We start from the raw sequence: 25,841 nt of genomic DNA on the forward strand, positions 1-25,841 counted from the left end.
CCATTCGAAAGCTTTGTACGTACTACTATCTTCGTTTCTTCGTAATCCTCTATCCTTTCCTATCAAACGACATTTCACATCGTCTTTCTTTCTCTTCTCTCCTCGTTATTGCTAGTATAGTCCAATCAAACTAATCAACACGAATAATTTTATGACTTTCACATGGATTTGCGTATGCGTGTATATTTTTCTATTCCTTCTCAATTGCTACATGTTCCTTTTCTCTCTCCTATCTCCCATCGCGATTATACTTCTTCCATTCTCGTATCGTCGCGTTCTTCTTCGTCACTTGCTCTCTCATACACACGCGCACACACACGCACACACACTCTCTCAACACTCACACTCTCTCTCTCTCAATCTTGTAATCGTTTTGTTCGTTTAAATATTTATGCTTTATCGTTAAATTAGTACATAGACTTTTAGTAATGATGCAAAGATACATATTTTAATAAGGCCCAGTAAGGCTGCGTGGGTCAATCAACTGTCCCACGAATAATTCAATATACGTACATCTTTCGTGTTAAAAGTTACCGTATGCTCGTTAATTAATTTTTAACCTTTTTTCTATATCGTTTGGACATCGCGCGGCGCGTGTCGTTCAATTTTTCTTTACACACGACGCGCCGTTTTCTATAACGATATCAGTACCGTGTTTCGTTCGACACGAGTTTTATGAAAAATCTAAGGAAACTAAGATTATAGACGAACGTTTACTAGTTTGTCTAACAACGAAAAGGAAAAACTGTTGTTCCATTGTTCGTGATCTTCTTCGAGACCATCGATTAATTATTGTCATTTTGTATTGTTCGTTATTATTTGTAATTTACACGCCTCTTCAACTTGTCATTGCGTATCTATCGTCCTATCGAGTCAATCTCCTTCGACTAATTATCCTTCGAAAGAGTCTCGCGCCTTCTCGTGTAACTGGCAATGCGATTGCTACATACGTATGTACAATTATTCGTACGTGTAATTGTTTATCCGTATTTTCTTCTTTTTTTCTTTTTTCTTCTTCCTTTCACGTCCCTTGATCCAACGTTTATCCGATTGACGATCATCTATCTAATGCAATTTTGGAACTCTTCTCGCCGATAAGAACACAGATAGTACGCATGTAAAAAATCCGGAGAAAACCCTTTAGGAGAGACTTTGTCTTTTGATGAACCGAATAATTGTTACGTGTACTTTGTTAGGTATAGTTACCGCCTAGAACATGTGCGTTACGAACGTACACAGTGTGCACGCGCGAAATTCGCGTGCGAGTCTTTCTTTTCTAATACCCTTCTGAAATTGGCAGGTTGTATTTATAAGAGACTGGAACTTTTATAAAGTTGTTTTATAACTTTGAGTTAAGAAAAATGTTTATCTTACAACACCGTTCTGACGTTTTCAACGATTCATCCTATCGGCTGTTATTATGGAAATATTGTTGATTAAGTTAGTTAATAAATAAGAATTATATCGTGATTTTCGTTAATCTGTTTTGCACTTAAGACCACCCATCCCGCCCCACCCTCACCCTTCCCAAAAATTCCCACCCTCCCATCCCTGCTACATCGAATATTTTGCGTCTTTTTTTTTTTTCTTTTTCCTATTATCGTCCCACGTGTGTATGTATCTATATTTCATTTATACATATATGCACATGTAGATACATATACATATAAATCTATCGTATATGCATGCATTTTATAATATTTTTTGCTTTTTTTTTTCAATTTAAGTCGTTTTCTTCGATACTTTCAAATGTTTCGCATAAAAAACAAGGCAATCAGATTGAGTTTCTTTTTTTTTTATAGTTTACACTTAAACTTTACGCTCGTATTTAAATATTTATACTCGGTTAAATCACCTCGAGTGTCTGTATGTATATATAATATACATACGTAATACATAAACCCTAAAATTGGAATCACTCATTTTTACTTTCATTAGTTCATTTCCCTTCGTTTTCCTCTTAATCGCGCAACTAGTACGAAAAGACTAAGCTCCTAGCAAGAAGTTCGTTTCGCGTAGCCTCTTTCCTCTCTAAACTCCCTTTGAATCCCGTGCTCTTTGCCACGAGCAATCATTAATAACGTGGCGTGGAAACGAAACGAACGTAACTCTTGTTGAACGGTGGTTGTCAGTCAAAATCAACCGATCTTTCTTTTCTTTATTCGTTTCTCCTCGTGCTCCTATTTCCATCCTTTTTTTTTCATCCAGTTGTTCGCGTTACTTTCACGTTTCCTTCCTTTCACACGTTTCCTCACGCGCTCTGGCTCTCGGTCTTCCTCTCACACGCACACACTCGCTTCGTGTCCGCTTCATTTCTATTTACTCTCAGCCAGCTCTTATTAATAAACGAGCAAGTAATTTAGCTACAAGTCTTATTAGAAAACCTTCGCGTTAACGGCTGAATCCGCGTTTCTTCTTTGCCCCGTTTTTCCCTGAACGCTTTCGGATCGCGATTGCGAACCCGGCGATTCGTTGGGTGTCGCGACCGAAGCAACAACGAGCGAGAACGCGCGGTCCGATCGTCGATTTACCATCCAATCGGAGCCAGTTTATCCAAGAAGTAAGAAGCCTGTGGGATCGCGAGCAAAGTCGAAACGCGTCTAGTTTGCTTTCCAACGAACAACTTCGTTACTACATTCCGTCACGAACTACGTATATACAGAGCGAATGGAAAATTGAAGTAACACGCTGGTGACGACCACGACCTACTAAACGGCCTCGTCGCGATCAACAGCCACGAATTCTGCGGGCAAAGCGTTATGAAATTTGACAATATCGAAGGAACGCCGGACGAAGATCCGACGCGTATAAATATGTATACCGTACCTCGCTGAAAATCTCGAAAAGGCCGTTTCAGTGGACGCACTAGCCTCTTCGAATCGACTTCTAGTCCGCGTACAGGCTGCGTACGAAGAGCATACACGGAGGGATTGTAAAGGGAGCGTAAAGGGAGCGTAAAGGGAGCGCGAAGGGAGAGCATAGAAGGAGCTATGTACGGAGTAGAAGACGAACGTTTAAGGGCAGCCGCATTCGTCCACTACCATCTTCGGTAGATCTCTCTTGATGATGTTGGAGTCAGGACCGTAGTAGATCAACGACATCGGCGAGAACTTGAGGGGAGCGCAGCAGGGCTGCATGCCAGCCAGTCGATCCATCTTTCGGTACTCCTCGATCACGTGGGTGTAGTAATTGAGGAAGGTGTCCGGTGTTCTGTGTCCGGCCGCGCAGTCTCCCCTGCAGTAATTCGCGTAGTACCTACGCAAATCGAATAACGCGTTTACGTTACTCCAGGTAGTTTCCATAATTTTCACAAGCAAGTTTTTCAAAGCGACGATACCAACTTGGACGAACGTCCGTCGGTTCGCGTAACTAGAGAAATTCTCTGTCTGCGATCGGCATTGTTACCAGCTTGGTTGCAGCAAGTTCCAGTTGACGAATATTTGCCGAATTCGATTCTGAACACGTTGCGACGATATCCGATCGCGAAGGGTTAATCCAGCAGAGTTTTCGTCGATGTACAGAGTTGGAGGATATTTATATTTACGGTAAAATAGAAATTGTATTTAATTGGGGAAAATTTGAAGCAGATATCGAATTTCTGTTTCCCTTGCGTGCGTGTTCCCGCAGAACGGCAAACTTCGTTAAGCTTCAGACAATTCTGTTTGCAATAATTGCTGGTAAGTTAAGGGTTTAGGGCCGTTGCACTTGTAAGCGACACTCTGATTTCACGGGATACCCTACGAATGACTTGCAGCTACTGATCGACGGCTGTGCGCGAAAGTATCGTCTCGTGCCATTGTACAACGCGTATACCCCACTCCACTCGTGTCTGCGTACGCTAACTCGATAACAATCCGATCGGCAAAACAACCATCCACCCCGACAACGTTGTGTCAATAATGCAACACCTCGTTTGTTCCTTCGACTGGGTGAAACTATACACAGCACTGCAACTAGACGGCGCGTTTTTACGCAAACTCGTACTTTTCCGAACCTAATTCGACAAACAGAATCTAGGAATTTCACCGAATCACTGAGAAATCACCGAATTACTATCGCTATCGATATCGTCTGTAGTTTTGCATATTACGTACACTTTGCGTATTATCGCGCTGTTAAATAAACGCGTAAAAATCCGCCTACGACGTCGCAAAGTCTAAGATCGCGTTTTAAGATGCCTTCGAGTTGACGACTCGAATGACTTTAGCTCACCTTACGTCGCAAGAGGATCGCGCTTCAGATTTTTACGATACGATTTCGTTATCGTCCTTACCCTTGAGGAGCGATTATCCAGTCGTCCCAGCCGAGCTGAGAAAAGTTTACGTAGAACCTTTGCTTGCAGCATTGACCCTTTATAGCACCGCTGCACTCGATCGCTCGCCTTCTAACCCGTTTCACAGCCGCGGGATCCGTGCGGACGACTAGGAAAGGCCTATCCGGATCTTGAGTACCTGTGAAACGTAGTTTTTCGTAACTTTGTCATTATTTGCTCGAGACTATCACGAGACTATCACGTTTGCAATAGGCAAATTTGAAACGAATATAAAAATATAAATACACTTTGGAATTGGAATTACAAGGTATTTCTTGCAAGCGTATGCTTCGCGGAGACGACCAAAGCGTTCGAACAGTTAATTATTCGTTATGCTAGCCGTAATATCGAGTGAAAGCTATGTCCAATATCATCGATATGTTTAATCGCACGTATGTTTAAGACACTGTTCATTTTCTGCTGAAAATATCGCTAGCAACCTGTAACTTTTACACCTTCGAACGTGTTCTATAGTTTCGCGGTGTTTTCAAATCTTACGAAACGATCACCGATGATCGATCGATTACAGCGTTAACGATATTTCTACGCGTTCAAATTTTCCGTAATAAGCGTTCTAATACGATCACGAGCACCTGTAGAAGATCTGTTTTGGGAAAAGAAAAAGTCAGGATACCTTTTGCGTTTAAAGATGACTCGATTACGTGCGGGGAATGTCCGTCGAAGGTCGATACGTAGACGTGCGAGCCACATCCGGTACAGTCGACGAGCAACGTCAATTTATCTCTGGCGGTATCCCGACTCGTCGTGTACCAACTGTTCACAACCTTGGTGACGTCGAACTTGAGCCAACCCAGTTGTCCAACGTTTACTCCCTGCGACGTGACCATCTCCAAGTATTGACCTAACTCCTACGAAACCACGTGTATATCCATTTATCCGTTTTTCGCCAGGGAAGGAGAACGACCGCGAATTATTTTATTTTTCACCCTACTCGGTATTACTCGAAGCTTCCCGATCGGCTGAAACCCGTCAACCGTAGTCGGTAATATTGGACGAACGATTGCTAAGACGACTTAAGATCGCAGTACGTTTTAACGCGATTACATTTATGTAAGTCGAACGAAAGTGGTCGAGCGTCCTTTTTCTTGTCGCTATCGTACGTATAATTATCGCGCGAAAATCCTAGATACGACGAAGAGCAACTGACGCGTAACTCGTGACGCGTGTCTGTGAACTTGATCGAGTTATTTGGAAAATTTACGCCGCGTCTTTGGAAACATGTGGCACTCGTCGAGACAAGAAAAACAGCTTTCTGGAACGCTCTGTATAAGCGTGCACATTCGGAATATTCAGTAGCAAAAGACACGCGATTATAAAGGGAAAAGTATGAAAGTTAATTACTCGACGCGTTACATATATGCAATAAGAACATCCAAGCGAATCTAAATAATCGACCGGTTAAGATTACCTTTCCACGCAAGTGCGTCGTGTTGCCGCAGCGTACTCTAAATACCCAGAGGGTAATATTTCTTTGGTTCGTTTGACTCTGACGATGATGTTGATAATGGTGGGCGTGCCTGAATTCCACTCTGGTCCAAAGGGTTGCTCTTTTGATCCTCAGTGGCTCCAACGCGGGTTCTCCACTGGACATTGGAAATTCCAATAACGGCTGTCCGTTCAGCGTACGTCCTGCGAACAAGAAGCGTTCGTTTCGTTAAAAACAGGCATCGAGCAAAATAAAAGATCGCGCCAATTTTTATGCCTATTTGAATTTTTCATTCCAACAACGCTACGCGATAGTGTGAAATTGAATATCGGTAGCGTCTAAGAAGAACTCGCGATGAAATCCGACAGACGTAACGAGGATTACAACCAAGCTGAATTTTTTTTTCCGCAGGTGAATCGCTTTGTCGTTGGAGTTTAATCTCGCTCGCATATATCCGCTCGTTATACTACAAAACTGTCTAATAGCAAGAACCAAAACGGACATATATAATATACATATGTATACATATAGAGAAAAAGAACACGAGATGCAGGGATAAGGAGAGAGAAAGTGTAATGCACTCGGCGGTTCGAAGCTCGTGTGCCAGGAGCAGTGTGTTGGCGGGAGACACAGGGATTCGCATATACATAGGAGAGTGCGATGAAATATAAGAGGCGAGAGAAGGTTGTTCGTGTACAAGCGTAACGAGAGATACATCGAAGCTATCGAGCAGTGCACGCGTAGACACGGGCGCAGGTTAACACACGCGGATCTGCAAATATCGGTGTCGGTGTGTGCGCATACTGTGAAAGCAGCGCGGCTTTATCCCTTAACGGTTTAGTGAGTCACGGACCGAGTACCGTTGGAGGGACGAGGATAAGCATGGGGTGTCTGCCACCCGTCTGTCTTCCGCCTTCCACTCCCCGCAACCCGCGCTTCTTCTCTCTTTCGCCACTTCACCCCTTTCATTTCGTTCCTTACCCTCCTCTCTCCGCTCACTGTCCCGTTATTTCCTTTTCTTTCCTACCCTTGTGCAGCCAGCCTGTAGGCACCGACACCGTCGACACCGACACCGACGCCGACACCGACACCGACACCGGCACCGACGCTCAGACCAACACCAACGACAACAACGTAGACACCGATACCGACATAGACACAATCGGAGACTCCCCTACTAGAGCCAACGACGTCCACACCCTCAACGTTACCCCCGACGTCTATGGTCTAGAGTCTAGAGCGTCGTGACGCCAACCACGAAGATATTCAACCTACCGATCTTTTGGCTCTACTCGTTTAACCCTTCGAGTATGGACCAACCGATATACAAGCGTACAGCCACGCACACGTAGAGGTAGAATATTCATATTCGTATTCTAAGTTAGATCGTTGCAGGATCCTGGAGTTTCATGGACGCGAGGGAAATTTAAAGACGCAGGGAAGAGAGAAATTTTCGTAGCCGAGGAGCGAACGCGGGAGAAAAACTCGAACCGTTCGATCGTTCGTTCGCTGTCTTTAGTTGTGTGTATTGCGTGATATAATTATCCGCGGTGTAATAGTTAATTTGTTTTTTTTATTAGAAAATCGTTCGAAATCGCGCGTCCCTTTCGCTACCGGCATACGATGCTATCGTTAATGGATAGATCGCGTTCGTTCGAAGCAAACGAAACGGAAATCTTTATTACGCGATCAATATCGTCCGTCATGTGCCACGACCAGTGAGATTTTGGCTCGTGGATCGCCAGACTCGCCACGAGGTTCCCAGCAATTGTCGTCTCCCGAGCGTCCTCTTATTTCGATGAGACGGCACGGCGGCGTCGATTCTTTGTCGACACCGAGATTTCCACCGCAAACTGACGTTCCCGTCGTTATTTCGTTAAGGATTAGAACCGATTTTCAATCCGACACTCGCATCTTTAGTAAAAGAGAAGGAAAGAAAGGATATTCGTTGCTGACGATGGGTGATAAACGACCAGAAGTAATTTAGTATTTTAACGGAACGCGTACACGCGTTCTCGTATCTACGATCGCGATTTCGTGAAGCAAGACGACGAAATAAATGCTACATGTTTCGTATGAATATATCGTAGGATATCTTGGCCTCCTTTTCGTCCCTTCTAGTTCCCCTCCTTTGCTAAGTGGATGACACGATCCGCGATAAGGGTGAAAATAATTTTCCTTTATTCTCCGGTCGAACGAGCGTGTTCTAGGAATCGGTTCGTAAACCGTGAAATCACTGCGTAACGTTACTACGATTAGATTAACCAGGGGTTGTCTGAGACAGCTAAGTTTCAATATCTTAAGATTCAGCCTGCAACTTTACGCAAAATAGTTAACCCTCTTATGCAACCGCGTCTCATAACTACGATACAAAGCCATCTAAGAACATACTATTCTTATTTGCCGTGGTTAACACGACGAGAAATAAGGTACTTATTCTTGTTTCATAATTAGAGAATCAGGAATATTTTATTTTCTTCTCCATTCTCTCTGATGTACAACCACAAGTACTATTTCCGCGTGTTTGCGTTTCATTGCTTCGTACAAATTCATAGCGAAATCATCGTTTGCCGATTAATCGAATCGAACGTATTAATTCGCGTAGGGAGTTGACGAGGAGTCACCTTTCGTTTTTCGTCGACGCGGAGGGCAACGAATTCGTCGTCGTTCGTAACAGCCGTTAAGCGCGCGCGAACTGACGAATCGAGAGAGGCGTTGTACGACTTTCGTCCGGCCTCGCTCGAGTTTCGAGTGCATCGTGTGTCGCACTTTTCGAGGTCGGTGCATCGGGTACTTTTGCCGCTGCGCCGCAATGCGACACACCACTGAATCTCCATTCCCATTTTCTCGCTTTGATAACTCGCATCTTTTTCGTATGGGCCATCCTGCGTACGAATATCGCTCGGTCGATGGTGCAACACGCCGAGTTGATATTTGCCTGGAAACCGATGCCTCGTTATCGGAAACGCAGAATCAAAATACGCGTATCTGTCGCAGCGTTGCAAGAAAGTTGGAAAAATTGGGAAATCGTGGAATTACGATTAGGTGTGCGCGAATATGCATCGCCGCTCGCAAATATCCGCGCGCTTGCTTATATTTCGTAATATACGTTTTCATTAGAGAAATGCGAATATATCAGATTATAATGATTTTATTCGATCGATCGAGCGGAACGTTTAAGCAAATTCTAAACGCTGGAAATTTCCATTGCTGCGAGTAAAGAAATCGTTACTTTGTGTAGACACGGGACGATTTGTGGATCGTTGGAGTAGACAAGATTTAAGGATGCCATTCGCTGGATCGAGAACGCTTGGGTGGTATCGCACGAACACGATACGCACGTTCTAAACTGTAATAACGACGAATACTTTCGACTCGCTATACAAAATCAGAAATAAAAAGATTCCAAGATGGATACAAAAGTACGTACGATATATTGATCCATCGATATACCGAGACTCGAGTATTTGTATCGGAACCTAGAAAATCGGAGTGTGCAAAGATACAAAGTTTGTACGTAATATGCGAGAATATACGAAATGTCCAAAGTATCTACGATTATGATATTTACTGGGAGAAAAACGTTATAGGACTATGCCGTGTTAGAAAGAGCGACGTCTATGTCTCGAGTTACTATCGGATGAACGTGTGTTGTAAGAAAATTTAAATCGCCAAGTAACTTTGCCGTCTAATTGGGCGAAATTTCTCTACGATGTGCGTGATACTAGGTAAACATTTTGCTGAAAAAAATTGAAGATGCGATCATCTTAACCCATTTCTTTCGCTATATTCGCAAAACTCTTAAAATCACGAAAAATATATGTATCGCTCCTTTCGTCTGTACCTTTGATACGTAGGTGAAGCTAATTGCAAGAATCTTATCGTTTTTCAGATTTAAGATGTGACGATAAAAAATTTACGCGTGTCCGTGGGTGATGAAACGATAAATCGTGAAAGATCGTTCGCAGCATCGGGAGCATCTTATGCAAGAAGATGACGGAATAATATCTTTTGATTCCGCGGTTTCCTCCCCAAGTCTCGTTCTTTTTCTTTCGCTGCTGTGCGACTGCTCGTAAACGAGGTTAGCGCGATCAAGGGAGGATGTGCCCGTAAATTTGGTGTGGGAGCATGTCACTAAAGGAAAGAGGGGTCTCTTCGTCGCCAAGTCGTCCATTTAAGACGTCGCGCAGCATAGTAACGCAGAGGAAAATCGCTACGAATGAACACTGAGTAAAGGCGAAGAAAAGGGAAGACGGGAGGAGACATAGAGGCAAAGAGTAGGAGTTAACTTTATAGCAAGAAAGAGAGAGAGAGAGAGAGAGAGAGAGAGTGGAAAAAATGAGACAAATGTATGATTTTGACAGTATCGATCCAAAAACAGGGTAACAAAGTTGTTAATTCGATTCCAATTTACCCACTTCGACGCGCTGTCCATTACCACGTTTGGCTTTTTAGATTGCTTCATCGAAATACATGGAGAATCAACTACAAAAGTTGTACTCTAGTAGCAGAGGAATATAAAGAATGTTAGAAGAAATGTAACGAGATTTCATCGAACAATCGCTAAAAGTAACCCGATGAAACATCGAAATAGTTTTCTCTTCGTCGTCGAAACAAGGGGAATTTCTTCGAGATGAACCGATAACCGTTGATTCGATACGTCAGTGTTCTTCTCTGAGAAGAATATTCGCTAGAATTCTTCTAGAGATAAGGAGCAAAGGTAGTTGGATCGTAGGGGTGCGTCGAATCGCTAAATCGATGTAAACTAACGTAAGAGAAATAAAAATGCGAGCGGTTTCTTGCGAACATTGGGATTAGATGGGAACAGGGGAAAAAAGAAAGGATAGGAATACGAGCTGCGTTGATAAAACTACCATGAAAGTGTATGGGGCAGGAGGGAATCGAAAGAATTTCTTTTATCGGCAAAATGTTAATAAACGTGGCTGGAAACGTGGATGGGTAAATAAAGAAGAAATAGAGAGGACGAAAGAAAACTCCGTATCGTGGTACTTTGAACGAGTCAAGGAAAATTTAGGGGACTGCTAACTGAATGAGTCTGTCAGAGAGCGGGGCGTAGTCTGAGACAATCGACGTAATGTTCCAATTCACCGCATGAATTTTCATTGGAAAATAGACGAAGAAGAATCGAAGAAATAAATCGTAATGTTACGAGTTTTATTTGCACGCAGAGTCGTGTATCCGCGTCAACGAGAGTCTCGATCGCTTCTCCGAACCTCAAATAAACGAGAAGCGTATCCTTCCCTATTTACACGACGAAATCTAAATAAAATTTTTCTTACGAAAGAACGATAAAGATACGAACGCGTAAAACTTGGGACAGGTTTGTGGAAATACGAAAGCGATATAGTAATGTTACATTTATCCGAAGATAATGCGTATTCGTAACAACAGCCCAAGAGGAAAGCAATGCAAGGACAGAGAAACATAGGAATACAGAACTATAGAACTATAGCGTTGTAGAAATCGCGGAAGAAAATGAAATAAGAAAATGCGAGGAAATGTTAGGTTGGCAACTAAGTGATTCCGGATTTTGTCAATACCATCTAATGACAAAATTCGCAATCGCCTACCCAATAGATAGAACCGAGGATGTAGAGGCAGGACAAAACCGAAAAGTCGACCGATCGATGATCGTAACGTTAAAAGGCTATTACGTCGCGTGTGTAAAAACGAACTGTTGAAATTTATTAGACGACCGAGTGGGATAGAGCGAGATTAGGCGACAGAACGAGACACGACGCGACTCACGGATGATGGGAATCGCGGCGGTACTATGAGAAACGACATCGCATGCAACGTAACTTTGTCGCTACCACGTTCTCTGTCGTCCACGGTCGAGAGTCCAACACCGTCGACCTCGGTGCGAATCTAATTACGGAACGACACGATACCGATGCGTTGCTCAATAATATCGCGTCCACAACCTCATGGTATATCGCGTATCTTATATAGGGCCGAGGCGATTGACCGTAATACGGTCGGTCAAATAAGAGGGTCAGATATAGCTGGTTGGTAACCCTGATCCAGATCTATCGTCGCCACGTGGTCGTTCGCTCGCTCCTTCGTTCGCGCTACCTACCCTCGCGACTCGCGATTGAAATCACGTGCTCGCAGGTGACGACTACCGGCTACCGATTCATCTTGCTTCGAGTGTTGCGGCTTTTTTCTGATCGATGTTCCACCGTCCCCGGCGCGAATGTCGCTTAACGTCATCGGAGTTTCGAGTCCACCGCGTTTTTCTTTCATCGACAGGTTCCATCGGTGAGAACGACTCTGAACGTCAGACTTCCTGTAAGCCAGACGCGTAACCGAGTTTGAACGCTTTCGATCGAACGCGACGTTGGAAGGTAAAAATTGTCTAAAATCCTGGAAATGGGAAAAATTCGTAAGGGGCGAAAATACAGAGGATCCGCACGGTGTAGGAAAGTTTCTAAAACGGCTAAAGAAACGTAGCGTAAGCAGACGTTTCTTCCGCACGTTAAATACGACAGCTACGCTCTGGATAGTTTAGAAACTTTTGCATATTACGCGCGTGCCGTGCATTTTTGCATCTACCTATCCAAAGTATGCACACGATATAGCTGCGTGTATAGAATTTAGCGGGCGACATAAATACTTAGCTTCCATTCCTATAATTCAGATATCGATTAGATTTTTTAATCTATAGAAAACGAACGTCGTTTCCTATTTCGGTCTAAGGCTGTAACACGTAATGCGATGGTAAAATGTACACGCTAATGGCAAAAATAAAACGCTGCGAATGAGAGATTCACGCTGGTAAAGCGACCACAAGTTGCTTGAATTTAGGTGATTTGACTAATCTGAACGAGGTTTTAGGCATGTCGGTCGATGTTACAAACAAACGGTTGATTCACGGTGTACAGGAAATGGACTGGCTCGTTTGTACGATAACAGTCCAGAAGGTTATGTTCCTGGAAAACGTGTCTATATCATACTTGTCGCGTGTTTCACTACCATCCGCATCGCGAAGTAATCCGTTGTCGCGGTGATGTTATCATAGCCGTCGTGAATTCACGTCATAAATTACATTCGATAAATTGCATTCTTACACAGCGTTCTGTTCTTCCAGTATACCATTCGTTCTCCAAATTTCGAATCTTCAAAGTGTCTGACCGTGTCACCACGGAAACCTTTTACGTAACGCGTTATTCGTGTCGTACGAAATTTTTTGAAATTTTATTAGCAGCGTTTCGTTAGACACGACGCTCCTGATTGTCAGTCTGCAACGTTTGTTGAAATATAACGGATAATTGACCGTTTAAATATCTTCGACTTGGACAAAGTATCTTGCAGCTTCTGTATGCGCGTTTTCAGTTTTCTTTCAAACTTTATCGGTATAACGTGGCCGTGTCTCGCGAGAGAAAGTTATTAGAGAAATTTCTAAACGTTTCGTACGACACGTGCGCTGTGTACGCGACGCGTTTCCTCCTCGAAAAATTTCAAAGTCTTGGACGTGTCCCCGCGATCGATAAAATCGCGGAATGCCGATCGATCGGATCGAATTGCACGCAGCTTTAATTCGTACGTCGCATTCGCGTATCGCGACTCTCGCTTTGGATGCGCCTCTATACCCTGTACGTTTAATTTCCAAAAATGGAAAGCCAGTCGCTTTAAGTCGTAAAGTTGATCGATTGACTCTGCGGAAAATATGAAACGCATTCGATTGCGGCAAGGGGTTGGCGAGACGAGAAGAGAGGGGTTGTGAGGTAGGGGGTTGAAGGAGAAGGAGGCAGGAGGAGGAGAGAGACGGGAGAAGGGTAGAGGGTGGCGCACGGGGGTAGGGTGGTAGTGGAGGGATGAAAACGGGGCGTTTCCCAAGGCAAAGTATCCCAAGTCCGGCGAACAATTAGACGACTCGTACTCTTTTGTTAAGGGGCATGATTAAGGATTCTCTTCACGTCTAGGCGTTTCGGAAAAGGGAATTCCGCGCTCGTTCCACGGTATCGGAACCGAGATTCTTTCGATCTTTCAGTCTTTGACTGGCCTGTTCAATCCGTTCTTTGTATCAACAAATGTGACTGAAATTATACGGCGCACCAAGAAGGTGAGCAACGATGTTTCCACCTCGCGGAACGAGAAACGCGAATTCGAATGAAAAGCGCGTCGATCGTTCGCTCATGAGCATCGTCACGGGGTGAAGGGGAAAGCTCGATGACTTTTAATCGATCTTTGTATTCCGTCGAAGAGAGAACGGTGCAAAGAGGCAGAGATCGTAATCGAGAATCGATTAAACGAAAAAGAAAAAAGAAGTAGGAGAGGAAGAAACGTTAAGTATAAATATGAAAGGAATGGAGGGAAGACGGGAGGAAAGATAGGGTTGGGACATAAAGTCGAAGGAAAGCGGAGGAAGCAACGGTAGAAACAGCACGAGCAACGCAAGCAACGGGATAGAAGACGGAGAAGCACACCCTTGATTTCTATCCTAGAGCGGAGAGTGTAGTGCGGTAGGATGAGGAGAGTCAAGAGGGAATAAAGGGGGTGTAGTAGGAGATGTACGAAGAGCGGCGCCCAGCTGGAGCCACGTGCATCGATCTGACTACAGGCGCCAGCCGTCCTATCCGTCGGCTCGTTCGTCCATGAGTTCGACCCTGTCCCACTCCAACGCATGTCGAACCGTACCATCCCACTTTGAACATCCCGTCAGCCTCCCTGCTCCGACGTTTCTACCCGTATCCCGCACCAACGTCGCCCGACCGCCACTAGCATCCACCACCTCCTTCCTACCTCTTTCCTACCTCCTTCTTCTTTTCATCCTCATTTTCTTCTCGTACAAGAAAAAGGAGGCAACCAGGAAGAAATCTCCCTATTCTTCCTTTCGCACGAACTCCGTGCAACGCAGTGTCTTTTAACCTATGCGTGTCCTATTCGAAGAATTTGTCCATGCATTTGCCCTCAGGTTGAACGAACTCGCCACTTCGCTGCACGACTTTCTCAGATACAATTTTCTGTCGTGCTTTTTCTCCTCTTTCTTCCAGACGATTAAAGAGATACAACGGTATAACCTTAGACGAACGTTGCTGGGAAACGATCGACGATCCGATAAGCAAGGTAATCGTTGCGCCATGTATGCAACGAACGTAAACTATTAGCAAAGAAGCTACGTTTTGGGTAGATTTTTAAATTGCCTTCCTCTTGCAAATGCCCAACTGACAGTTGAAATCATCGCGACGAAGGGAACGCTCGCACGACTTTACTTCGCTTCGGTAAGACAGTTGGATATTTTGAAAATATTCCATACACGATTGTATAACGCGGTATATTCGATAAAGAGAACGAGATCTACCCAATTCTCGAATGCTCTTAAGCTTGCATCGTGTATAATTCGTTTTGAACTATCGCCGGTATCATCCCGTGTGAAATTGCGTATCGGTGACACGCATTGTAATTTGCCGATCTAATATACTGCTTGAGCCTCGTCCAGAGGCTGGATCTCGTTGCCACGAGTGGCGAATATTTTATTTTCTAGCGACAAAAGGGGAAGAGCCGAGCGAAAATGCTTTTACCCCTATATGGAGGGTTGAGGATCGTAATGGTGCAAGTTGGCCCATTGCTATTTTCCATAGGACAGCGTTCTGAGCTTAAAAAAATTCATTATATTTTCCAAATCTTGAAAATGTATCACGTTGGGGGATAAAATTGTAACTTTATCGATTATGAAACTAAAAGGATGATATCGGCTTGATGGTCGATCCAGCTATTGCGGCTTATATTTTACGAAACTAGGAAAAGTATTATTGACCCACGCGATTCGTTATTTTCTATAAAAAAGCATGAATCTACTGTCCAAAAGCCTGTTATGGTTTACGGGCAGATTCCGAAGCATTGCCGTTTGCGAGAGGCGACGAGAAAAAATAATTTTAACATCTCCGTTCGTATGAAATCGAAAAAATAAGAAGGGGAAGGTGAAAAGCAAAAGGATTTCCGTTTCATTTGTTGCGATTCGTCTGTACAACGAATTACGACGGGTTACGAGTTACAAGTTGCGAACTAGAGTCACGAGTTACTGGCTGCGACCGGCCGAGCTTTCGTAGAGAATCGCGTTCAACAGACTCGTCGCCAAGTCCTTTTAAAAGAGAACAAACGTCGAAAGCGTATAATGCCAACTCCTACTTCTATAGTGGAAATCTCTCGTCTACGACGATAAGATCTCTTTCGGCGATGACGAACATTTGAAGAAACGGCGGAAAGGATATCGCGCTCGTCGTGACCATTTCTTTCATATTATGGCAGTACGCATCGCGTACCTATCGTATCAGCTACTGTGAGCGCTCCTTGACATTTTTTCATTTCTCCTCTTTCTTCTTCCTTGCTCTCGTCGCGCAAACATTTCACCAAGAATCTGAAAACACCCGATTGCACGAATACGGAAACGAAATTGCATCCGAACGCAATTGCAGCTCGACGAACCTTGCAAGGAATTAATAGTCAGACAGAACGAGTATTTTCAAAATAATGTACGGGCGCCGAATAAGTGCAATTCGCGAAAGAATTTGCCGAAACTCGATCAGTCCCTGAATAAAACTATTTGACTATCCTCTCAGAGGCTGGCATACTTATACAGTCGATTTTACGACGTGGAAAATCTTAGTAAGTTGAATCAACTCACGCGTTGACGTATTTTCTAATCTTTTTAGAAAAATTCGGTGAAACTTGGTTTGTCCGAACAGATCGGAGGACGAGACAATTAAGATAATCGCACGGGTCGGATAATAATCGGTTTGCTAGCAATCTCCAATTGTACAATAATTTATTAATTAATAAAATTAGTAAATTGAAAATGGAAAGCGAGAAAAAGCACTAGAATCGCTGAGGAGGATTTTATATCGGGACAGAAAAGTTTCCGACTCGTAAATCGATCTCTCGGTTACAGCAAGGGTGTCTTGCCTTTTGTAATTGTTTTAAGGCACCCGTAGCATTTTTCTATATGAATAATAAGTAGATTGCGGACTTTTATGCTTTTGTAAACAAAAATATGCGAGAATGCTCATAACGTCGAAAGATACGCGAGATATTCAAAGTAAAATATACTAGTCGTAACATGTAGCAGGTGAAGCAAATCGTTGCGCAGATTTCGCTCGTTTAGTTTTGTCGTAAAGGTATGAACTTGCATAAATATCCGCAGTCTAGTAACAAATGATAAATTGTAGAAGCTTGGCAAAGGCGGTACCATTCGCATGCGATACGTAACTTGTTAAAATGCACGAAGTGTCGCAACTACTATAATGCAAGTTAATAATTGATTTTTAAACAAATATATCGTCGCCTGTAGCTGTAACGCTATCTCGGCATATCTACTTACATCGATCGAAAAGCTCTAATAAATTTCACTTTATTCGGTATTGGTATTAATATTCGCGTAATACGTGTACCGTATAGAAAACTGTCGATCGATGTCAAAGAAATAAATTCTTACGGCTTGTGAACAACTATAAAAGTGTTACAAAACGAAATATTCCGACTCACTTGGACCAATGTACGTGTAAAGGATACGCGAATGAACATTAAATAAACAAGGACAGGAAGAAAGAAACACGGATGTCGATGTTAATGGAAAAGTTTTTGAGCGATGAAAACAGAATAATCGGATCGATCGAACGAATCCGAGCGATCGTACATAAATAGGAATTATTTTCGTAGCTAAATGGATAGTTAAACGATCGTACATAAATAGAAATTATTTACATAGTTGGATAGGCCTTGTGCGATTGAAAAAATCTATGTCTCGCATCTCTACGTAAAGGCAGACGGTTTAGACAGAAAATCAATTAGACCGTGTTCTTGTGCCGAGAGGTTCAAATAATCAGAAAGTTGCTCAACATAGAAAACTTTCCACGGAACGAATACGATCGCAAGAAAAGAAAAGATTCAACGGAGAGGAAAAGAGAAGAATCATCGGAGAAGGAACATTCGGAAATTTGGCTCCCGTCTACGTTAACACGAGTATACGTATGTACATTCGAGTGTAACTAATTATTAATTAAGCGGAGCAACCGACGACTGCGTTTAAGCACGACAGTGCGATTCCCTGTCAAGAACGACGGTTTCCTTTCGAAAATTATTGCCAGTTATATCGTTCGATAAATAATGGCCAGGCTATATACGTTGGAATAATTGAGACAGAATGGGAGGTGCGCATGCAGCAAGAACAAAGGAAAGCATTTGAAGATTTTACTTAGTAATTACAGGCAAACAACCGGTTGTTTATATATTCAGATATGTGAAACTTGTCGCGTTTCTTATCTTCTGAATGATATTAATATTATACCATGCTGCCATGAAACAACGACTAAATATTTTTAGTCGAAGGAAGAAAAACTAAGAAGATACTTTGGTTCTCTTGGATGCTTCGAAATGACAAACAAGCCGTTTTAATTAAATAGCATGGTCCTTGAGTTATCAGTAAATTGATCATCGGTTGCTACCACTCGATACACGTGCGATTTTTAATTTAGCTTAGCGTATCTAGTAAAATAAAATTCGAAGCTCGGTTCTCTCGTTAGGTAAACGTTTAAACGTAAACCGGTTGCTACGTAGCAGATTAAGCGCAAAGTTCTCCCGTTTACTCGTAAACCTGGAAATTCTTGAAATTGTTCGCGTCCTTGAAATTCTTCGCATTGTTCAAATGCTTTCTCATATCTATTCTCTCCATAAACTGTTCCTCTTCACCTCGACGAATTTCTCTAACGCATTCCTCGCCACTGGTATTTTATATCTTCCGCGCTGGCAATCGCGATACTTTCCTACACGTTACGCCATAACGTTCAATTTCCACGAAATATTATACCATAATTGCTCGCTAGTCTGTCGCTAGTTATCGGCAATTTTTTAATCCACGAAAATGTATCTTGTTTCGATCGTCGCAAAAAATGTAGCGAGTCAACGCGTTAAGATTCGATCGGATCGATTTATTTCCAACAACTTCGATTATTTTCGTAACGAACTGAGAAGAAATTTGCACGCGATTTTTTGCAGCGTTGCACGTTTCGCGTTGCACGAAGCTTCGCCTCATCGAGACCGAGTTTCGTCGTTTCCCGTTCTTCGATCTCCAGCATCCGGTCGTATTTGTCCGGCATCTAAGTCGCTCCACTTATCCGTGTGCGAACGAGATTTATTGGAAGAAAATCTGGCTGGTAAACGATGTTCGTACACCGAGTCAGGTGATACCATGGACTATAGGAATTTCGGCGTGTTGCGCGGCTCAAAAAGGAAAAATGTGGAAGAAAAGTTACTCCGCGCCCCTCCCCCTCCCTCGTTGCTGAAGAGATCGATACGAAAGAGGCGATGGTGCTTTATAGTTTCTTTAGTTTCTTCAAAAAGAATGACGTGTTCACCGGCTATGTATAGTGACGGCAATATTAACGTTAAAGTATTACGCATGTCGTATTGTAACACGCTTATCGAGCAACCGATGTGCGCCGCCAGGGCGACGACCACGAATTTGCGCGCGTGCGAAATATTCACCAACACCCCGTACTCTAACAACCAAACCAAACGACCGTCTTGGAATACCAGAGCCGTTCGTTTTATGCTTATCGCTGTTTGTCGCCACGACGAATTAATCCTGCTACGATCCTCCAACATTTTTACTTCCATCTTGCTCTCGTTTCGGCAAACAGAAAGGATTTCTTAAGGTTGACACGCGCTTGCAACGATCGAATGTCGACTAATACGATCGTCTATCGTAACGTGGTCTCGGAGGATTCAACCGATCGCTCGTTCCCTTTAAATCAGCCTATCATTGACTCTGAAACGTGTACCAACTTTTTCTTTACGAGATGGCATTCTTATAGGTCTACAGCTACTAGTTTATACTAGTAAATACTAGTGCACCAGATATTAAATACGAATTGAACGATATCTCTATCGTCTCTTTTGATTTGTCTTATAAAGCTTTCCCATTACATTTCTACCCTGTTTAACTGAATTGTACGAATTTCGAAAGCGGAGGAAACTAAAGATTTTCCTCGTTTTCCTCTTGTCATCTTTATCGTTACTCGTTCTAATTCATAACTATCCGTGTAACGTAACTTTGCTTGAACGTATCTCGAAATATAAGAAGCTGCTACTAGGCAGGACAGTGTAGTGGAGTATTGAAGATCCTGTGGAAACTTTTTACCAATATAGCGTCTGTGTCGTACGAAACATTTTGCAACATCGTTAGCACTATAACGAGACTATCGCGATCATATGGGAGAAGTTCGAAGGAAATCTGTAAACGTACATAGAAGCCAGCGATGTTTTACCAATTTTCTACCAAATACGTGTTTGCAACGAATGTCTCGTAACTTTTACGTACGTTGTCAGACCAGCTTCAAATTTTACCAATACGACGACGACAACCGTGTCTCGTTACACAGGGCCAATGAAATTGTGAAATATTTTATACAACACACATATATGTAAAAGTTTCCTATGACACGTATTCGTGTGCCACTGTATACGCCGAAAGAATTCGTTAATTTAACTACGACGAATACGATAGGAATGGCACGGTCGTAAATGCTGGCCAACGTGTTTCTTGTAGCTCCGGCTAGCTCTATTACCCTTATTGTTAAACTTAGAGTTACTGAACTACAGAACGAACTATAGACTGTCGTGGCGCGACACCCATATCTACGAGCCACGTGGCTTCAGCCGTGTGGCCACGCATGCATGCGAATCAAGGTGTCGTTCGTGACATTTTCTGCGTATATGTACCTCTTTTCCTCTTCGCCTAAACCCACCCTCCACTTACACTCTCTTTCTCTCTTTTCTATTATTCCCAGCAATCCTGTTGTTCTTTGACGATTCATCTGCTCGCGATTCAGGCAACAGGCCAATCGACCAAGTAGACTGAACGAACCACGTATTCCATTTGCAACGTGGTGGTTCGCGAAAAGTCCGATCGAACGGAAACCGAATCGTCGACGGTAATACAGCGGCTGACGAAAACGCTCGAATACTTACCGCAGAACGCTTTTACAGCGACTGCAAAAAGTATTTCTACGCCGTTGTATTTATTAGGTCATTTACGTACCGATTAATTATGCGCGTTATGTAAACCACATTAAAATTGTAGCCACGTCGTAACGAAGCACGACTGTTGCGATTGTGTGCGGAAAATTGGAATAAAATTGTAGGTAGCTGTATGCGTACCAAGCTACGAGACGCTTTGCGCAATTGTACGTTTGGCAAAGATCGCAAAAATATCCGGACGATCGATTATTCGTTTTAGCAACAAACCTTGATGTTCCATGGGACCATTTTTAACCGCTTGTCGGTCGGGAAACCTAAGAGTTTCCAGCGATTTTTACGTACCAACCACGCCTTTCTATCCGTTCAACGATTTCCGTTTCGTCATCGGTCGATGATCGTCGAATCGATACCGGCTCTAGCAAAGAGAATAAAACTGTCCGTATAGATTCAGGACGCGTGAACTAATCGTAAGTAGCAATTTGTTGGCTCTTATCGATGTGTGTCGTTAGAACAGCGTAATCGATACTAATAGCGCAGCGTGATATCGTAAATCTACCGGATCGTAAAACTGGATCGAAGTAATTCGGAAAATTAGGAAAGACAACTATCGTTTGTAAAACTGCGTGGTTCGTGAGCTTGGAGAAGGCGTGCGCGTTTCAAGAGCTTGTGCGACGAACGACCAACGACGGACGACGAACGAATGTCTGGCAATAAGAAGACGAAGGATCGAGCGAAGAAGGGTAGAACTCATGGAAGGGTGGAAACTTACCAGGTTCGGCAAACGTGATGATCTCGGAGGTTCTCGCGTAGAAATCGTCCATCTCCTCTTCCGGTTCTTGGCCCTCGTGTTCGCCATAGCCTCGATAGGAAGAAGCGATCCTCGCGTTGTTGTCTTTCGTAGAGCTGTCGACTCGTTGATCGAGATTTCTATAGGAGTATTCGTCGGCACCGTAAAGGAACTCTGCGGAGTACACGTTCTCGCGATCGTTGCTCGATCTATCGGAAGATGGATAACGAGAGGACTGAGCCTCGGCTCTGTACAGAGTTTCGAGAGCCAAGTGCCTTGGTACGGTGGCCAAAGTTCTGTTCACATCCGGTCGTGTCCTAAGGCCAAGTTTAGTGAGTATCTGGTGTTTGATAGCCTCCAACCTTAGGTCGTCCGGAGTAGGCGTAACGGAGTCCTTCCTTTCGGAACCATCGCCCCTATAGTGCGTCTCGTGTATATGTTGTTGTTGATTTTGTTCCTGTTGATGTTCTCTGTGTTGTTGGTGGTGTTGCTGGTGCTGCTGATGCGGACAACCAGGGCATGTTTGATGATGATTCTGCCGCGGTTGTACGGGCGAGAATGTTAAACACCAGAGCACCAACCCTATAAGAAAGACGTTCGAAGGTGGCAAGGATCCTCTGTATCTGAATAAAATGCGAGAGGGGGGTAGGTGAGATCGTTGATCTCGGCACGATCGACTCAAAGCGATCGATGGATCGTACGTTGTGGCGGTAGGAGCGGCTTTGCCAGCGGCAGCATGCTGCCCGTGACGAGCACGGCAACGCCGATCCCGGCACTCGATCTTCTTCCAGAACCTCTCGTTTCGACCTGCATTTGAATTGAGTCCTGATCTGTACGACACCTGGTGCATTTCGGCGGCGAGTCACCTCCTCCACCCCCACCACCACCTCCTCCTTCCTCTGATCCTCCTTCTCTCTCCTTCTCGATCCGCTTCCGGTTCGAGCAAGGTATCTTTCGACTTTCTCGATCGGCGATCACCACCACCGATTCGGTCACGCTCGCTTCTAATCCTATCGGTACTACGACTCGGATGAGAAACGGTGCCGACCGCCGAACCGATCGCGATACTGTTACTATTACGATCCGAATAAACGGGATGCTCAGTGTCCGTACAAGGAGGAGTAATCCTCGTTTCCGAGCAACGATACAGAGATAAGAGGGCGTGACGACCACGACAGGAACCTGTTGAGAAGGTAAAATTCGAGTGGGACGGTGACGACGACGATGGCGATGACGACGACGACGACGACGACGGCGACAGGGAAAAGGCATTCTCGCCTAAACCCCCCATTACCAACTACCCGGTGCCGCTGTTTCAGGATCGATCTCACCCGCAAGATGGACCGCCGTAACCGGGTACACCCTGCTCGCGTTTTCGGCCATTCGCGCTTTCGTTTCCACCGATTGCACGTCCACGGGTACGCGCCTCTAATTAAATATCTTTCTCTTTTATTTTCGTCCCCTTGCTTTTCCTCTTTTTCCTTTTTTCTCCTTCCTCTTCTTCTTCTTCTTCTTCCTCTTCTTCTTTTTCTTCTTCCTCTCCTTCTACCTCGTGATCTTTCCTCTAGCCTCTTCTCGATCTTCTTTCTACTCTTTTACACGTGTAGTTATTTTTTATCTTCACCAGCCTGTTACAACAGCCCTATCTTAATTTTTCGCTTCTTCCCTTTCTTCCGATTCTACAAAGACCGACTTTAACTATTAGACTACTCGACTGATTTTTACATGGGACACGAAATCGTCGACTTCTAACGGGCGGTCAATTTTCAAAATCGCCCACTAAGGTCTTCTAGACTTTCTCGGACACTTTCTATGCGTACCTAATGTTTCACTACGGCTAAGGTCCTCGGAATGATGCACCATTTAAAGGCTTGAAGCGACAGCACGTACAACGAGCGGCATTTGAGCCGATTTTTTTAAGTAGAAAGCCTTTCGATGATCGACGAACGGTTCTCCGGATCGAGTCCTTTGCGATCAACGCGTTGTCTTCTCCTCTCTTTCACTCGCCTAATGTCTCTTTATTGTCCGTGGAAAATCGGTTGCGATTCTGACCGAAGCGTGCTCCAGACGTATCCTTCTGGAATTGTCAAATTCCTCGCGCACATCCTTTTCGATCTATGCAATCGGGTTCAAAAGTTCGAGACAAGGTGGTCGCGTTTTAGCGAGAATCAACGAAAATTCTTTTTAACTAATCGACAAACTACAGCGATCGGCCTTTACTTTTCTCGTATTCTCTTACTTCTCGTTCCCTTTCTTTCCTCTCTTTTGCTTTGCTCGCCGGTATCATCCACGATAACGACGAAACGCCAAAGGATCCCTATAACGACCGAGGCACGCTTGTCGGAGGCGCGCCGGACACTGAGGGGCATCCACCACCACTACCAATACCGATACCACCACCGCCTTACCATCACCGCTAGCAGCAGCAGCAGCAGCACCAGCAGCAGCACCACCAACACCACCAGCACCAGCAGCACCAGCACCAGCAGCAGCAGCAGCAGCAGCAGCAGCAGCAGTAGCACCACCACCACCACCACCACCACCACCACCAGCAGCGTCGTAGCGACCGTCGCGACCGTCGCGACCGCCGCCACCAATACCACCACTGACCAGTGAAACACTATCCACCCACCCACCACGATATAGATACTGCAACAATCGGCTAAACTCCCCGATAACTTTACGTAGCTGATCCCTCGTATACGTTATGCTTGCTGCCGTTCCTCGACTTTTCTTCTACCTACCATTTACTGTATATTCACTCGACGTCCAAGCATTTATCTATTTTTCCTTTCTTTCTTCCAGCCTGATTATATGCACGTGCAACGGTATTGCCTAAAACTCGAGCATTTCTAGAAGGAAGAAGAGTAGGAAAGACAAATACCGTGCGTATCCTGTCTCGTTCGAGTTACAGGTTACGCGTGTTCTTCGTTTCCTTAAAAAATGGCTAATGAAGAAACGTATAGATAGATATGTGACTGGAGAGGTAGGGTAGAAAGGAAGCACAGAGAGAGAGAGAGAGAGAAAGAGAGAAAGGGGGAGGGAAGACAAAGTGGGCTTGGAACAGGCACCACGTGGTTCACGCGTGGTACCACGACGCTTCCGTTTCGTCTCTCTATCCCTCTCTCGCTCCACCCTGGCTATTCGAAAATATAATTTGCTATAAATTCGCAGGAACAAACGAGTTTCGTTCTACTAATATGTCTCTGTCGTGGAAAAGCTGGCCTTTGCGTTCGATTTGTTGGATTAGCGATCGTTCGATTTTGGACAACTACTGATTTTTCACCGACAAGAAGCCAAAGGGGACGGGTATAAACGGTTGAACAGCGGCAAATTTGTTGGATGTAGGAAAACACGATTGTAATAGCCGTGTCGTGTCGATGGCGTCTGTAACTTTTGCGGTTCTCGACAGTCGGTGTAGAAAAGCAGCAGAAAAGATAGAAAGAAGGGATAGAGAGAGAAGCAAGGTAGCTGTAAGCATATTGATCAGAAGACGGTAGTTGGCCTCATGCCACGTGGTGATGCTGCGAGAGGCGCCGGACTCGTATTATGACCCAAGGCTTCTATTCTCCTCTCTTACTTTCTCTACGATTTTCCTATACGATCCTTCCCTTCTTTCCCCTTCTTCCTCCGTCATCGTCTCCGAAATTCATCTCTTACTCTCCGCCCCGTCCTACCGTCATTATTTCCAATCTCTTTCGTTCCGTAAGTATCGAGAAAGATATTCGAGAATATGCAAACTTACGAGCAAAATCTTCTGACGCCCCACGTCTGAAATTCTCTGTCGTTTCGAACAACCACTTATTTCATCTTCTTCTTTCCCCTTCCATGTCCTTTTTATTTTCCTTTATTAATTCCGATCGATCCGACCTACGAACCACTGCTTGCCCCATCTTTCTTCTCTTTTTTTCTTTTCTGGATTCCCATTTTTCTTGAATTTTCTTACTCCCTCGCTCCTCTTTTGTACTCTATATAGGTCTCATAACCTTGCGATTCGACGCCCTTCCTCCGGATGGCATCAACGCTGACAACCTTGAACAAAAGGAAAATCGAAAAGGGACGTTGATATTACAATAGGTAGAAAACAGGGGGCTACAGATTTTCTGCTTCGACTTTGCAACACCTTGTAACATTTTCTTTGCAACAACCGTACATTTTCTTCTCCTTTTTTCTTCTTTACGTTTCCATCTACGTTTACCTCTTCGCTATCCTTTGCGCGAATCGATAGAAGCCGATAACAGCAACGCAAAATTACGCGTTACCTACCATTGCCCGAATAAATTCCATTCCTGTAAATG

At 44.1% G+C, this 25,841-nt stretch overlaps 1 protein-coding gene across 1 annotated transcript; it reads right to left on the minus strand.

Moving 5' to 3' along the window:
- Positions 1 to 1,690: 1,690 nt before the first annotated feature.
- LOC132913281 (inhibin beta chain) lies at positions 1,691 to 24,085 on the minus strand. Its single transcript, XM_060971502.1, has 5 exons — positions 21,526 to 24,085; positions 5,742 to 5,962; positions 4,947 to 5,181; positions 4,274 to 4,451; positions 1,691 to 3,255 (listed from the first exon to the last, which is right to left on the minus strand). Exons 1-5 carry the CDS (start codon positions 22,391 to 22,393, stop codon positions 3,015 to 3,017), a joined length of 1,743 nt encoding a protein of 580 aa, XP_060827485.1. The 5' UTR covers positions 22,394 to 24,085; the 3' UTR covers positions 1,691 to 3,014.
- Between the last annotated feature and the right edge of the window lie 1,756 nt (positions 24,086 to 25,841).

Source organism: Bombus pascuorum, chromosome 13 (assembly GCF_905332965.1).
Source record: "Bombus pascuorum chromosome 13, iyBomPasc1.1, whole genome shotgun sequence".
NCBI lineage: Eukaryota > Metazoa > Arthropoda > Insecta > Hymenoptera > Apidae > Bombus > Bombus pascuorum.